At 37.7% G+C, this 18,097-nt stretch overlaps 1 protein-coding gene across 1 annotated transcript; it reads right to left on the bottom strand.

The window, feature by feature from the left end:
• Positions 1-991: 991 nt before the first annotated feature.
• Positions 992-3,019, bottom strand: LOC136222474 (WUSCHEL-related homeobox 2). Its single transcript, XM_066010252.1, has 2 exons — positions 2,369-3,019; positions 992-1,522 (listed from the first exon to the last, which is right to left on the bottom strand). Exons 1-2 carry the CDS (start codon positions 2,700-2,702, stop codon positions 1,113-1,115), a joined length of 744 nt encoding a protein of 247 aa, XP_065866324.1. The 5' UTR covers positions 2,703-3,019; the 3' UTR covers positions 992-1,112.
• Positions 3,020-18,097: the final 15,078 nt, after the last annotated feature.

The raw sequence follows: 18,097 nt of genomic DNA, 5'->3' as shown, positions 1-18,097 counted from the left end.
GGCTTTTAATAAAGTCTGGCGAGCCCAAGCCCAGCCCAGCCCGTAAGAAATTTAATCGGACTCGGGCTCGGGCCTAAGATATGAATCCCAAACCCGCCCGTTCAAGCCCATCTATATATTAAAAAATATATTATAATTTATATTTATATGTTATATATTATAATTTATATAAATATGTATATGTATATATTATAATATATATATATATATATATATATATTATAAGTTATAAACAGCAAAGTCACCCAAAAAAAATATAACAGCAAACTTTTTTTGTTTAAATATATAACAGCAAACTTAAGTTTTTTTTTTTTTTTTAAAGTTATTTATATTTATGTTTATAAGAATATATTATAATTTATATTTATGTATTATAATTTATATAAATATATATTATATATAGTATATCGGGCCGGGCCGATGTAAAAGTTGTGAAGCCCAAGCCCGTCCAGTTTTTGACAGGCTTATACGGGCTTGGGCCGGGCCGAGCCTAACAACATTTTCATGTGTCCAAGCCCGGCTAAATGGGCATGGGCATGTGCCGGGTGGGTGGGCTCGCCGGCTTATGGCCAGGTCTACGTATTAGTGTATAAGCTTAATAATATTTCTATGTAATAAAAAAACAACAAATAATTAGCGATACATGAAAAAAATATTTTTATATATTTTTTAATCTATTTATATTGGAATTATCGGTAACTAAATTTAGAGAATGTTTGTTAATCTATTTTTATTTTATGTTTGTTAATCTATTTTTATTTTATATTTGTCTTTTGATTTTGAAAGGAAGAATTTTATATGTTTGTTTAGGAACTTATGTTTACTTTTCTAATCATGAAAAATACTTTTTTTATAAAATCAAAATCTCTACTTTTTAAGAAAAAAACAGATAAACCAAACCAACACTTATGCGTGAAGTTTCTTTTAAACTTCAAAATGTGTAAAAATTGGCCCAAAGTATTAACTCAAGACAAACAAACAAGAGCAAATATATCAAAAGGTAAAAATGCATGAATATCCTTTTTCTCCCACAATTCTCAAACGAAGATTTTCTATCATAGACCTAATTATAACAACACTCATCTCAAAAACAGTGAACTAGCTATTACAATTCAAGAACTCTCAAAAGGGACCTGCCTAGAGAAGAAATCAAAAAAGGGTTTATGATCAGAAGCTTCATGAACACCATTTATAGCAGTCTCAGAAGAGCTAGAAGGAGTCCCATTAATAGATTCTGAAGCAGCAGAATTATTTGAAAACACATTCACTTCTTTCTCTTCTTGCTCTAGATCCCCTGTTGGATGCAAAGGAAATAGAGGCAAAGTTTCTTGAATCCTATTCCTGCCTCTATTCCTACTCCCAACCTCTATGTTGCTATTTGGATAGTAATTATTAGGCAAAACAGCTTCATATCCTGCACTTCTGTGCCTTCTCTTGATCCCTGCACAAGGTATTAACACCTTTGGATACGGTGGATATAACCCTATTTCTCCTTGTGGTAGATAGTATGTGCCATAAACACCTGAAATTTAACAAAACTTACATGTCAAATAATATTCTCTCTAATTAAGATATATTCAGCAGAATCCTAAAAGGAAGCCACGCTGCTAGGATTCATTTGTTTTACCTACTATTTGCTATGTTTGATGTTGCACTTTGCTGTTGGAAAGAGCTATTCTTCCAATTGTAAAATACTACTTCTCAAGAGGAAAAGATAAAGAAGTCACTAATCAAACTCTAAAACTTTCATTTTTGAAATAAAAAGCAAACAGAAGTATGAAAATGAACTACTAAACACCTCTTAATTAGGAAAGGGTAGTGAAAACAGAAAGAAATAGAAACGAAAAAGGCAAAAACATTAGTAAAGAAGAGTTTCCATGCAACATGCATTATTATAAATTCTATGTGGAATTTTAGAATGGTCTTAAACTATCAACAAAAAATGATTTTTTTGATAATTTTATACTTTTTTGTTTATGTAATACTTTTATATGCATTTTTACTGGAAATATAGGAAAATTCTTTTTTTTTTTCCAATTATTGTTCTAAATACAGTAGAAAATCATATTCTGGGAGTTTCGACAATATTCACCGAGTTCATTCTAAAGAAAAAAAAAAGAATATAAGAGGAAATACTATTTAAAAGTATTTCCATATTGGATAAGCATTACCCTCTGGTGCAATTATCAGGAGAACAGAATACATCTGAAAAGTGACAAATTAAATTTGTACACTACTGTATTTTATCAGGATAACAAGCACTTAAGTAACAGTCTCTTTAACCTTTGATTTTTTTTATCTTATTTTATTTTTTTACTTACTTGCATATATTATATGGAGAATGAAATAAATGAATTGAGAAACGAACCATTTGGACAAGAAGGTGGAAGAAACATAGGCTGATTGGACTTATAGAGATAACGAGTGATGGAATCGAAAGTCTCTTGTTTCTGTTTCTGTCTCTGTCTAGCCTTATGATTTTGAAACCAGTAAAAAACATTCTTCCCTTCAATATCACCAAAAGCTTTGAGTCTAGCAGTAATTTGCTGTATCTGATCAGCACTTGGTGTTCTTACACCTTGCTTGTACATGTTTTCAAGTATGTTTATCTGATCCTTTGTCGGATTCCACCTTGGGTTCGCTTGACTAACACTTCCTGCTGCACCAGAAGAACTACCCATTTCTGGGGTTTCACTCTCCATGGAAAAGATAGAAACTTTTTGATCCGAAAGGAATTGGGGGTTTAGGGTTTATATATGAAGGGTAAGGGGAGAGAGAGAGAAAGGGGGAAAGTTAGAACCTTTGGGCTACTTTTTGCATGGGGTTTTTATATTCTGTTTTAAATGAAGTAAAAATTAAGAGAGTCAAACAAACAAAATATGGAGATACCGAGAAGAGATAGAGAGAGAGAGAGAGAAAAGGGTTTGACATGCGTATTGTTTTTGGTGCTGAAAATCTCTGAAAACATGGTGGATAGCGGCTAAGAGGAGCCTACCTAAAACATTTCGTCTTCTTCTTCATTAAGCCAAAACCCAATATTACCCTTCTAATTGTTTATATTAGATAGGGTTGCAAATACGGTGAGAATTTCCCATCTTCGTCGGAAGAATCCGATTAAGAACGATGATTGTTTTGTCTTTTACAAGTGCGGATGAAGCAGGAACATAATAGGTATTCTCATTCGTAGAACTTGTACGATGGAACGGGTGCAATAGATCGGACCAATGAAAAAAATAAGCATATCAACTTATTGAGATATGATTGGTGTAAAGAAAAGAAGTGTACAAATGTTATGTTTTTATTGGTAAGGTCCAATGAACCGGGACCATAATAGAATTTCACTCCCAATTGATTGGGGAGCGGGAATGGAAAACAACCTTTATCCCGCTCCATTTACATCCATATTTATACCCTAATAATCAATTTCCAAAATTAATTTAAGCAAGTAAAAACTTTTTTTAGTTTTTACTCAAGTTAATCTTAATTTGTTGTTATTACTAAATTCAAAATGTCAATTCATCACAAAATGATAAACTACTTATAGGTTTCATGTGAGTATAAAAAAGTTACAGATATATATAAAAAACAATTTCTTACATGTAACTTTTTAATGTATTCTGATTTAACTTACTACTTTATGAATAAATTATTATTTATAAATTTTAACATTTAGTATAATTTTATGTTATACTTTATTGATTTTTACAGTATGTACATGCAAAATAAACGGGTGTATTAGGAAAATGATAAAATACTAATACTAAATTAGTTCATTTTTATTGGTCACTTTTAATCAAAATCCAAATTACATTTATTTGTGGATTTTAGACTTTCAATACAATTTATTTTCTTTTTTCAAGTTTTCCCTTTAACTTGGGATTGAGAAAATATTCTAGAATTTAAAAATATATCAAATTCTCTTCCAAAAAAAATATATTAAATTCATCATTTAAAACCAATTAAATTTAAGTTCTATTTTTTTGAAAAAATTAAATTTAAGTTTATGCATTTAAGAATTTTGATTTTTTTTCTAAAATAATTGTAATTTAATCTTAACCAGTTAAGTTCATTCTAAATTAAAGATAATTAATTGCTTCCTTAATCTAGTAAAAACGTTAAAAGTGAAAAATAAAAAGGATGAAGAAGTAACTCATTTTTATAAAAGAAAAAATATCTTTTTTTTTTGGTAAATAAAAGAAAAAATATCTAGTACTATTTTTAGCTTATCAAAAGAATAAAGCGGTTGTGTCAAAAAAAAAAAAAAATAATAATAAAGCGGTACTCTTCCAAAAAAAAAAAAAAAAGTGGTATATCAATTTGAGGTTGATTTTTTTTTTTGGATTGTGCATATAGTTTTGTATATTTGGGTCTGTGCTTCATTCTATACATAGGATCTAAATGAGACGAGGTGGAAATTATATTTTCACTAGTTTTTGACCCGTGCGATGCACGGATTCATCTTAATATATAAATATTAACAAAAATAAAATTTAATAATTATAATTAATGATATAAAAGTGCTATATAAATTAAATATTATTATTTTATTTTCACATTTAATTTAAATAATCTTTTTATAGATAAATATAATAATATAATTAAAATTAATATATTATATTTTATACTATATTTTTTATCAGTAAAAAAGGAGGAAGTGACACATCAGCTCCATCGTTATTGTTTTATATTATATATAGATAGATAGAGAGATTTTAGGGATTAATTTAAATTATATAGAACTTTTAGATATAGATATGCAGAGAATTAAATAGATTTTAGGAATTAATTTAAATTATGTAGAACTTTTAGATATAGATATGCATAGAATTAGAAAGCTTTTAGAGATTAACTTAAATTCTGTAGAACTCTTAGATATAGTACGGATAAAATAATCTTTTTATAAATAAATATAATAATATAACTAAAGTTAATATATTATATTTTATATTATATTTTTTATAAGTAAAAAAAGAGGAAGTGACACCTGAGCTCCATCGTTACTGTTTTATATTATATATAGATATGGATTATATATAGATATGCAGAGAATTAGAGATGTTTTAGGAATTAATTTAAATTATGTAGAACTTTTAGATATAGATATGCAGAGAATTAGAGAGATTTTAAGGATTAATTTAAATTATGTAGAACTCTTAGATATAGTATGGATAAAATAATCTTTTTATAAATATATATAATAATATAACTAAAGTTAATATATTATATTTTTTATCAGTAAAAAAAGATGAAGTAACACCTCAGCTCCATCGTTACTGTTTTATATTATATATAGATAGATATGCAGAGAATTAGAGAGATTTTAGGGATTAATTTAAATTATGTAGAACTTTTAGATATAGATATGCAGAGAATTAGAGAGATTTTAGGGATTAATTTAAATTATGTAGAACTCTTAGATATAGTACGGATAAAATAATCTTTTTATAAATAAATATAATAATATAATTAAAGTTAATATATTATATTTTACATTATATTTTTTATCAGTAAAAAAGGAAAAAGTGACACATCAGCTCCATCGTTACTGTTTTATATTATATATAGATTCCCGTTATGCGACCGATAGAATTTTGGGTAATTAGCACCGGTGGTTGGACAATGTTCCCAAAGACGTTATAAAAGTTTAATTTGTTTCCGTAAAATCACTTAAGTTTGTTTTATATTCCAATAAAATTATTTTGAAGTTTTTCGATCATCTTTTTGTCGAAAGTGTTTTTGTGGCATTTCAACGTCATGTCAGTACCATCTAGCATATTAATTGATAATCGATATGCCGTGTAGATTAATTTGTGATTAAAATTTTAGTTGACAATCCTTATTTACTTGAGTTAATCTGTGGTTAAATTTTTTTTATTATATCACATGGTATTGAAACATGTGATTAGAAAGAAAGTAGAATCTCTCCCTATTGAGGAGCAATCACCGCAGAACCCAAAACCCCCAACCTCACCCTCAAGCAAAATCCCTGTTTGATCCCCTCTGCAATTCACAAACCCCTCTCCACCAATTCGTAATTTCCTGTTCAATCGCCTTATCCAATTAATAATCCACAGCCCTTTTCTCCGTTTCATCACCCATTTACCAACTTCCTAGCCGCAAAAACCTAGTTCCCCATTATCAGCTAAAATCCTCCGTCCTCCACCACCACCTTCTATACTCCTACGATTTCCCCCCACCACCAACCAGTGCAGCCAGTTTTACCTGCAATTTTCTTAAACTTCAGCCGTTTCCCCATTCGCAAGACCTCCCTGAGGACCATCGTAATCGAACCCTAAGTGTGCGCCCTCCCTACAATCCATCAACGATGGATAACATACCTGACGCCATACAACGGATAACCCTAGAAGACGAAGCTGTTGATGGTCTGATTCTTCAAATCAAAGATACCATACCACCCCCCCAGACCAACGTCCTGGAGTCTAATAGGATCTTTCGTGACAACCAAAAGCATTAAGACCCAATTCATGAAAAACGTACTAGCCGATTTGTGGAGTCCATCAAGAGGTATTTGTGTGATGGAACTGGGACCGAACTTCTACCAATTTGAATTTTTCCATCCAGTTGAAAGGGATAGGGTCCTAAAGGGTGGCCCTTGGACATTTGAACAGCAATTGCTGCTGCTAGCTCCATTAGAATCAGGTTAGGAACCGAAATCTGTCGAATTACATAGCACCGACTTCTGGATACAGGTACATGATATTCCAGTTGGCCTAATGTCGGAAAGAGTAGCAGTTCACATAGGGAATTTCGTGGGAAGCTTCATGGAATCAGATCCAAATAATTTCACAGGAGTGGGGAGAACCTATATGAGAATAAGAGTATCAGTTAACGTTTTTCAACCACTGAAGAGGAAGCTTAGAATAAGCAAAGAAGGTGGAGAATTTTCATGGGTGTGTTTCCGTTATGAGCGGCTGCCGACCTTCTGCTTCTTTTGCGGATGTATTGGACATTCGGACAAATTCTTCGAACTGTTACTAGATGTCCCCGACCCAGATAAAGCAGAAAGACCTTATTCCACATCATTGCGAGCCTTGACATGGAGAGCAGCACAACAGGTACAATCAAAATACTTACTCTCATGTCCACCAAAAATGCAGGAACTCACTCATACTACCTCAAAGACAAGGTATGGCAACTTCAGAGCTACTTCAATCCAAAAACAGAACATTCCCCCGGGTACTGATACAAGCTCAGGAGAAATCAAAATCTCGGACCCGAAGAGAAGAAGGCAAGATGGAACAAAAACGCAGACAACAAATATGGAGGAGGAACCTGTAACCTTCTTAAACCAGGAAAGTGGAAAGCATCAATCGGATCAGTCAAAGAATAACAAAGAGGTGGGTCCTGGTGTCCAGGCCCGCCCGAGGCAATGAGTTCACTAAGTTGGAACTGTCGGGGGGCGGGCAATCCTCGTACAGTTCGTATGCTGAAGGACCTGGTGTCCAAAACAAAGCCCGAGTTCGTATTCTTAAGTGAAGTCAAGTGCAATAGAGAGAAAATTGAAACTATAAGAAAGAAGATTGGTTATGAAGGGGTTTTTTACAGTTGTTAGACAAGGTGCCGAACGGCCTCGCCCGGGCGGACCGGGGGGTGGACACCTCATGGCGACATAAGCGGTGATTGGCGCCGAAAGCAACCAATCATGGAATCAAGTTGCTCGGCAGGACCGGAGCTCGGAGTATGGAAGAGTCGCCACCCACGAATGGAAAAATGAACACTGATCCCTTGCGGGAGACCGGTGAGGATTCGGGAAACTTAGGTACGAGCCGAGAAGGCTAGCTCCTTTCTGGAGAAAGGCTACTAGGCACCCCGACATCGCCCGGTTATGAACCACCGGCCTCCTACTCAGCGTGTTAGGCGATAACGGACTAATCGCATATTTCTTTAAGTTTAAAATTCATTTAAAACCTTTTCTTTCTCGCTTTGAAAACCGTTTTGAGCATGTTGTTTAAAATCCACGTTAGTAAAGAATCACCCATTTTGCATAAATTTAAAATACATAGGAGAGAGAGGGGGAGAAGGAAGAATTGGTTTATTCACAGTGTGATTTAGGCTTTTATGTCGTATATTACATCTACGCTAATCTTACTCCTAAAAACGAGTTTATTTACATGGTTCGTACCTTAATCGCCGTTGGAACGATTTAGGTACGTTTCAAAGCCCTGTTAATGATGATCACTCGAATCGCCGTTGGAACGACTTGAGCGTTTGAAAACGTTGAGCAAACAGTTTTAATCTAAAAACGTGATTAAGCATACAAGTCAATTTATTTTGTACAAAACCATTTAGTTAGGAAAGCAATTCAAAACTTCATTATTTACAACGAAACAATTTACAATGTTCGCTTAATTCGTCGTTGGAACGGATTAAGGTTTCAACACGTGATGTTTTGGAAACGGTTTAAAAATGACAAAAAAAGTTATTTACACTTTAGGAATATCTAGAAAAACTTTTAATTTAAACAAACAACTTGAAATCTCTTTTTGTCTTTTATTTTCCCCTTTTCACTCAATTAACCTTCACTTGAACATAATTACAATACTTACTAATTAAACCCAAATTCACCCAACCCAAATACTTTTTAAAACATATATATATATATATATATATAGGAAATTCAAAAAAGAGGAAATAAATATACTTATTTATATGAATATACACTATGGCAAAATAATAATAATACTTATATAAAAAAGGTAAAATAATAATGTATATATGAATTAATAAGTAAAAATGGTAGTAAGTATAATACTAGATATGATACACATTTTATTTTAACTTGAGAATATGTAAAAAGTAATGGATAAAGTTTATAAATAAGAAAACCATATTTAAACTAAAATAGTTTTTATACATAATAAATATATGGAGGATAACCCACCCAAAACAATAAAAGGAAAATATACATATATACATATAGCCTTCATAAAACCAAATTAATGAAAATCATACCCAAATATACAAAATAGGTATTCAATAGTAAGTTATTACTAGTCATATACTTTGAAAATAATTTTAATAATCCTATTACATATTTATACATATACCTATACAAGAATAAATGTAAAAAAGATGTGAAAAAGGTTGGGAAAATGGATTTTTTAAGTTCCAGCAGCTTTACCGACGGAAACTCCGTCGGTAACCCGCTTTTAGTGACAGAAAATGGCAATTTACAGAAATAGTCCAACAGTTTCCAGATTTTATCAAAAACATTAGATCTACTCTATTTTGTCATTTTAGCCTCCAAACTACCCCAAATCGGGTTATGGTTTGTAACGGAGGATTCTAAAATGACGTTTTATTGAAAATAACGGTTCAAAACATTTATAAAACAACGGATCTACGACGTTTGGATCCCGAACTACCCTTGAATCGGGTCACGGTTCGTATTGGGATCCAAAACAAAGTTTTTATTTCAAAACTAAAACAAAATACTTGTTCAAATGCAAAACAAAAAAATTAACTTAACAAATCTAAACAATAAAAGTGTAAAAAACAAATAAATAAATAGATTCAAACAATAAAAAGAGATGAATAAATAAACGGGTCTAGTTCCTCAGATTATTACCTCTCAATCGGTAATAGGAATGCCAAATCAAGTCGATTGATAGTGTTTTGAGTCGGATTTTTTTTGTGTTTTTGCTTTGTTCGGGTCTCGGGGAATTTTTCCAGGGGTTCGGGTTTTTTTCCCCCCTCTTCAAATGCATTAGGCTCCATCCTATTTATAGGCATGAAGCCTTAACAATTAAGATTGCTTTGGCGTGGAGCCTAAGGGTAGGCTCCAAGCAAAGCTAAATTAGCTTACTCTTGACTTGAAACCAAGGGTAAGCTAATTTGGCTTAATATATATCATTATTAATGTTATCATTATTATTTTTTATTATTATTTTTTTTTTTTTTTTAATAAACCCTATGTAACATTGCACTTGGCATTGGCCAAGTGCACCAAAATGCACTTGGCCGAATGCCAAGTGCAGGGGCTGGGCCTGGGCGGCCCAGTCCCTGTCACGGGCCGTCCCGTGACGTAAATACCGGCCCCGTCAGGGGCCGCGTTTATACATATATTGGAAAATAAATATAAAATACTCCTAAAATTAACCAAAACTAAAAAATGATTTTTATCAAAAATATTTTTACCAAAACCGATTTTATAAAATTAGCTTTTATAAAATTGGTCTTTTTACAAAACTCTCTTTTTATTTTTCGAGTTTTAAAACAAAACCCTTATTGACCCAAAATTTTATTAATAATAGAATTAATAAGAAAATGACACGAAATACTCCGAACTTGTCGAGACGGTTTAAGATTTCATTCGCGGAACCGATTCGCCCGTCATCTCGATTCGATTTCCGAATTCGATCAAACCGGTCTCCACGGTTCCTTTGAACAATGTTTTTTTTTTATTATTTTTATTGACTCATCATTTATTTTAATCGACTGATTCGGATCCCTTTTTATAATTTTTCTTCATCGGTCCTCCGACCCCGGTGTCTACAGTTGCCCCTACTTTCTTATTTTGACAGTGATGTGTGTGTTTTGAAAACGGTTTTTTGCTAACGCAACACATGCAATGTAAATATATTAAAGTAAAAGACACGTATAGAGTAGGAGGAAGAATACCTGATCTCCATGCCGCATGCTCCGGCTTCGTCTTCGATCTTTGCCTTGTCTGTCCCGTCTTTGCCTTTAAATCGGCCGCGGATGGACGCTCTTTCTGGGGAACCTAGTCTCTAAATTGACTGCTGGTATACTGGCTCAATAGCAACCCCGGTCTCTAGATCGACCGTAGGTAAAATGGCTTAAAAGCAACCCTGGTCCACGACCGCGGGTAAAATGGCTCAAAAGTAACCCTAGTCTCTAAATCGACCGCAGGCAAAATGGCTCAAAAGCAACCCTGGTCCACGACCGCGGGCAAAATGGCTCAAAAGCAACCCTGGTCCACAACTGCGGGTAAAATGGCTCAAAAGCAACCCTGGTCTCTAAATCGACCGCAGGAAAAATGTCTCAAAAGCGACCCTGGTCTCTAAATCGACCGCGGGCAAAAATGGCTCAAAAGCAACCCTGGTCTCTAAATCGACCGCAGGCAAAATGGCTCAAAAGCAACCCTGGTCTCTAAATCGACCGCAGGCAAAATGGCTCAAAAGCAACCGTGGTCTCTACATCGACCGCAGGCAAAATGGCTCAAAAGCAACCCTGGTCTCTAAATCGACCGCAGACAAAATGGCTCAAAAGCAACCCTGGTCTCTAAATCGACCGCAGGCAAAATGGCTCAAAAGCAACCCTGGTCTCTAAATCGACCGCAGGCAAAATGGCTCAAAAGCAGCTCTGATCTCTAGATCGACCGCAAGCAAAATGGCTCAAAAGCAACCCTGGTCTCTAAATCGACCGCAGGCAAAATGGCTCAAAAGCAGCCCTGATCTCTAGATCGACCGCAGGCAAAATGGCTCAAAAGCAACTCTGGTCTCTAAATCGACCGCAGGCAAAATGGCTCAAAAGCAACCCTGGTCTCTAACTCGACCACAGGTAAAATGGCTCTCTCTAGCAACCCTGGTCTCTAAATCGACCGCAGGTAAAATGGCTCTTTCTAGCGACCCTAGCCTCTAAATCGACCGCAGGCATGTAGTGATGCATATAGATGGGTGAATATGGCCTAGTCTATGGATGCGTGTAACCACCTATGTGTGTGTGTGCAGGTGATTGTGCGAGTGTTTGAATGTATGTAAGCGTGGCCTATGCATTTTGCTTTATGCGGATGTATGGACATGTGTGTATGCAAACTATGTATGTGTGGATGAGATGGTTGAATGGATTCCCTTTTCATAGGTTGGGGGATTTTGGTAGCTTAAGATCGAGAAATGATATTTCAGGCCATACCCCAGGTGCGCAAGGATGAGGGCAAGGATAAGTTTGAAACCGAGGGTTGTAAGGATGGGGATTTGGTGCTGATGAGCTTGTGCCAAGGGGCTCTCGCCTTTAACCAAAGATTGACGCATTCGTTTCTTCCCTAATTTTTGCTTGAGCCGCCCTTTTTAGGTTTTCAACTCAACGGGATCTCTCTGATATTCTCTATCTCTCCTTTTGCATGAACCGCCCTTAGGGGTTTTCAATTCATCTTTTCTATATCTCACTGATTTTCTCTATCTCTCCTTTTGCTTGGATCGCCTCTTTTGAGGTTTTCAATCCAACTCTTTTTTGTTCATTTTTTTTTCTTGATTGTAAATGATACCAGATAGCACAAGGGATTCATATCTACGAGCCGCTTCTATGCTGAGCATTTGGTGATGAGTTCATGCCCGATGCCTTCGTTGATGCAGAAACTTCCGGAGTGAGATGGACAGTGATCTGATTGCATGGTCGTGCCCCCGATTGAAGTAACCGTCTTGGTGTAGATTAGAAGTTGATGCGAGCGCACGCCCCTGCCAACTCGAGGTGAGATTTCATGTGCACTAAGCTAGGGATACTACCGTTCGGGAGTAGTTATGGAGGAGAGACGCTTCGGTCGAAGTTTTACTCTTGAGAGGACAACAGAGGAGCAGAGGAACAAAACTTCATGGAGCATGAGAGAGAAGAATAGTCTTTTTTTTTTATAGATTTTGGATTGGTTCATGGGTGTCGAGGCGACTTTAGTTGAGATGGGGTGTCTATTGATGCGGGCATTTTCATTGCAAATGCAACCGTCTAGCTTAGATAAAGCACTTCGCAAAGATACATTGAATTGTTTACTGCTCAGTTTATTAACCACTGTCACCAAAGCATGCCCTTTCGGGTTTTCACATTTCAGTTATTTTAACTCTCTCCTTTTATCCCCGGAATTTTCAAATAAGCGCCCCATGGGGTTTTCGCTTATTGGGGTGTCCCTTATTGTTGCATAGGCCATCCTTTGCGGATTTTCAACCTATCGGGATTTTCTTTCTTTTTTTTTAATTCTCATGAGAAAGATTCCTTGGTTCCGTAGTTCTAAACTTCGTCGCCGCCTTTGTCTTCATTCGACTGCGTATTTGATGAGAAAGATTCCTTGGTTCCTTTGAGATTGATCGTAGTTCTAAACTTCCTCACCGTCTTTGTCTTCATTCGACTACGTATTCGATGAGAAAGATTCCTTGGTTCCTTTGAGATTGACCGTAGTTCCAAACTTCGTTGCCGCCTTTGTCTTCATTCGACTGTGCATTTGTTCTTTCTTTGCTAAAGTGAGCTTTTCTCGTACATTGGATCACCCATTAGTCGGGCAATGTCAACTGCTCTTGTCGCCTTGACGCTCCTCGGCTAGTTACGTCTGCTTTTTATTTGAATAATTTTCTTCTTACTTCTGATTGGCTGACTTTGTCCCTGGGCCTTTTTAGCATCATCCTTTTTCTTTTTCCTTTTTAACTTTGAGTCATCATAGACCTAGACCCTTTCGTTGATCCTGGAATAGGGTCTTTTATCGCTGATAGGCCTGTTCCCCCTGTCTTGTTCTGAGTGGTGCATCCATGTATTTGTGTCCCCTTTGAGGGGAGAAACTTTTGTCGGTGCCTTAGTGCTAGCATGGTTCTAAGGGCTTGTTGCTTGCTCCTTATTTTCTTTTTCTTTTTCTCGTTTTGGACTTTGTTGATTGTCGCTCGGTCTTCTTTTTGGCACAAGCCGGTGAGAACCCTTCGTTTGATGGGTCTATGCCCGACTTATCATCGTAGAGCCATGGAATCATTCCTCATGATTTATTTTGTTTTTTTTTTACTCTCTCAATTTTCTCTCTCCAGTGGTTAAGTACTGAGCAATAAGTATATTTTAGAGCTTATGTCCGTGCCATGATAAGAAGCGGGAATATCTCAATTGGGTGAATGTCAAATGTAAATGCATATAATTAGGACAAAATTTGCGGAAATGAAATTTCATTGAATTCAAAAGGAGGTTCGTAACATCTTGTGGAATAGAAGATAAAATAAAAGACAAGGATAAAGATTACAAGTGCAATCCTCTCTCTCATGCTACTTCAGGAAACTTCAGGTTCTTCCACTTCATAAGTGTCCTCGATCTCGAGAACTTCTTTAGCTCATCCCACTCCATTATAGACTTCACCATTCAAGGAACCAGTCGAAGGCTTCATCTGCTGAGAAGGATCTGGATCACTTATCTTTCCAGCTTCGATGAGATCCTGGATTTCATGCTTCAACCTCATGCAAGTACTTGTTTCGTGACCATATTTCTGGTGGAAGTGGCAGTAGCCCCTGCGTTTGACTAACTCAGTGGTTTGACCTCCCGTGGCTGGTAGAGGATGAAGTATGTCGTGTATTCGTAGACCCTCCAACACTTCAAATAAGGGTTGGGTGAAAGTGGAGAACTCCCTTCCCTCCCCTCTATACTGAGCGGGTGATGGAGGGCGCACAACCCTGGTAAACTCATGTCCCCGATGGTGTGGGTCTTGTTGTGTTCATGGGACATGGTGTGAGGCTACCCTTAGTGGAGTGAATGTTTGTGGGGTAGATTGTGATGCGAACTGGAACATAGGTTTCTCTACCGCAGCTTTCGGGATCTCAGCAACCAGTGACTCACTCATGACCTCCCGGACCAACCTTTTCATCTCTATCTTGAATTCATCTAAAGTTAGGACATCGGGAAGAACTCGCTCGATTTCTGCTCTGAGATTGAAATCTCTTATCATCCCCTGGGAACCTTCAGCCCCATCATTCTTAGCAGCATCCGGATCATTAAGAGCACGTTTGAACTCGTCAGAAAAGATGTATTTGGCTAAAGCCCCTTGCACACGGCTCTCAAGATTGTGGTTTGGATTGCTGGGCTGGGCCATGAGTTGGGTTTCTAATAAGGAAAGAGAAAGGATGGGTGAGTGGAGCTTTTTAGGCATTATGAATTTTTGATGATGCGATGCACGTGTGATGCGAATGCCAAAGCTATCTACTTGTGCCTCCTATCGATGGATGTATGATTTATGCATGATTCGTGGTGTGCGCTTTATTTCTTACAACATGATTTTGAATAGAGCTAAACCCCCTTTTTTACTAGAGCTGTCGGCAGTGCTTCGGTCGTCTGTGCTAACTTACCTGTTTGGGAGTGCGGATGCCCGAAACCATTTCAACTGTTATACACACATTAGTATGAACCTTACGAGTTTACTATACAATGCTTTACAAGATGTACAATGTTGAATGATGCTCGACACGACTGACGCTTGTGAGATTGAGACGACCCTCATGATAAGTAAAATTCGCTAGGACGCTAGGTAGATGAGAGTGTACCCCGATGATATCCGTGACGTGTAGATACATTGGAGGGGTAGCGACATGAGTGGGGGGAAATGACATACTTGGTACATCGACACGACTCACGACCTAAAAAAAACAACATAAGCAACTATGCATGAGGTGCATGTGAGGGATTGTCATCATCGGTTGTGATGACATACTTCGAAGATACAAGGCGTTATACGGGCTGATGTGATGCTCATGGTATGTTCGAACTTAAACAGACCATGACGGAGACATGCGGGGCACTTGTCCATAGTTTACTTGGTATCGATACTGATAGCAGGGAACCGCCTTTCTGGGAAACACAAGTTTCCTGAAACAGGCCGACATAGAGGGTGTGTCCTAAACTAGAAACAAGCGGGACGAGACCACCACATATGGGGTGTGGGTCAATGGTTAGTTTAAACCCAAGATACAAATACGTAGACGTACCAACGGAACCTTGGCGTGCTATGCAGAAAGTGGTAACACACGGGGTGTGCCCCAAACAGGTTAAGGCATAAGGAAGACGTGAGTGACATACGTGATGTGCGCCAATTGTCAGCTTCTCTCGGAAAGCAACTATTACAATGATGGGTATTATTTAACGGGACAATGAACACGGAATACCCGATACTCGAGGTCCGAATAGGATGCATATGTCAACATACGAGGTATGTGCCAATTATTAACTCCTACTTGGCTCACTAGTATCATGACAGAGTGGTTTGAAACATGGTGCATTTAGGAAGTACGATGACGTACATGGTATGCCTTAGAGGTAGCCAAAAGTCATGATGGGAGTCACACTTGATGTGCCCCCACGATTGACTTATACACAACTCACGAACGATGTGATGGCTTGATTTTGGGATTTCGACCGTCGCGGGGGAAATCCGACATGCTGGGTACGAGACACGAATAGGGTACACATATGACACACGTATTATCTAACCAACTTTGGGCATAGATGAAGCACAAAGATGACTCGAGAGGTACCTCCTAACAACATTGGAGGTGTCAGCTAGACACGATACCGACCGCAGGGTGCAGTCTAAGGATTAAATCAAGCTAGAGACACAAATACCTCGATGAATTTGTGGACATCGGTGTGTCTGGTAGAATGAGGGGTGTCCTAATCCGATCGAGGTACCAACGAGACGGAAACGATGACTTACCTGGTATGTGTCAAAGGTCAATTTGTTTTGTAGCTCAAACCCGATGACGATATGTTTTATGAGAATCCCTAAAGATCTTACGTGGATATTTATGACGTATTTGGTCCATCACCGATATTTGAGATACCAGCAATGACACACAGGGTAGACATCGATAGTTCGACTGGAACCCATCACTATGAACAATTTGTGGCGCAAACCAAGACCTTCGAGGTAAGTGCCAAAAGTTGGACTTAGACGCGGTACCAACAACTCGATACTACTGATACGAGCGAGACCCAAATAGCGACACATAGGGCATATGTCTCAGACTCGTAAATAAGGCAATTCGGAGTTTGGGGCGCATAGACAATGGTACCAATGATGTAGGGGGAGCGTGTCGGGGGTTTGACAATACAAACAAACCATTGTTTGAGTCGTACTCAAGACATGAGTGACGACTTACGGGGCGTACGTCAAAAGTACAGGAGCCTCACGACATGAACAACCCAGTGTGTCAATATGTGAGCAGGACGCTCGAGACGGAGCCTATAGGGTACGTGCCTAAGGGTATGACTTGGACTCGATGACACGAATCACTCTATATGACAGGTACGTGCCAAACGTTCGACTCAAACCTGACGATACAAATGACTCGACATTGGAGATGTAAGCGAGATGCACGTGATGACATATATAAACTTGCCCCAGATTCGACTTGAACTCAATGACATGAATGACTCGACATTTTACATGCGAACAGGACGTACCAAATCGCGTATGGGGGGGTTTGCCACAAGCTTAACCCTGACTGGATGGTATAAACGACTCAGTCTTTGATATGTGAGTAAGGTGCGAGGGATGACATACGGAACGCGTGTCAAAGGTCGGTCCAGAATTGGATAGCCTAATGACATATTCGTGGACTACAAATATTGTCGATGACAAGGCGACATGTGGGGCACGTTTTGACAAGGCCCAACGTATGACTAAAGCGCAAGCGGTGACATACGGGATACGCACCGAAAGCTGATACGTGTTCGAAGCACTAGTGTCACATGTTTGGAATACTGACGTGTTACGATATATGATGACACACCTGGTATGTCTCATATCGATTTGCCCATTTTGAAGATGCGACAGGGTGTCTCAAGAAGGCCAAGGATGCGCGGGTTACCTTAGTACAATGACGTGTCGATATACAAGGTACGACTGAGAGTACCAATGGGGCATGAGGATAACCTACTAGCTAAGAGGTTAGTGCAATGACGCATGGATTTATTAGATGTGACGAGGTGACATATAAGGCGCCAGTCAAAGTACGGATGTGACGCGATGACTTCGTATGAAACGTGCGTCCGAGGGTCAACGTGAACCTGGGGTCCGGACAGTGGGACGATGTAAATATGAAGGGGCACCATGACGACCCCGTGGCACACCTAAAGGTACAAATGGGAGGTGCGGACAACACATGAGTTAAGGGATCGTTTTGGGGCTCAGGGTATTGCTCACAACTCTGAAATGCGGAGGTGCTATGTATGGACTACATCCCCAGATGCGAATGACGATAGGTAAGCGAGATTTGTGTGAAACAGTTGACTCGACCACAAGGTACCGAACGTAACTTTGGAGTATAGGTGCACGGTGCGCCGACATATGTGGCATGATGATGACTTACGAGATGAGAGGTTCGGATAATAT

This window comes from Euphorbia lathyris, chromosome 3 (assembly GCF_963576675.1).
Source record: "Euphorbia lathyris chromosome 3, ddEupLath1.1, whole genome shotgun sequence".
NCBI lineage: Eukaryota > Viridiplantae > Streptophyta > Magnoliopsida > Malpighiales > Euphorbiaceae > Euphorbia > Euphorbia lathyris.
The sequence above is the reverse complement of the archived record's forward strand: the minus strand, read 5'-3'. Positions and strand labels throughout refer to the sequence as shown.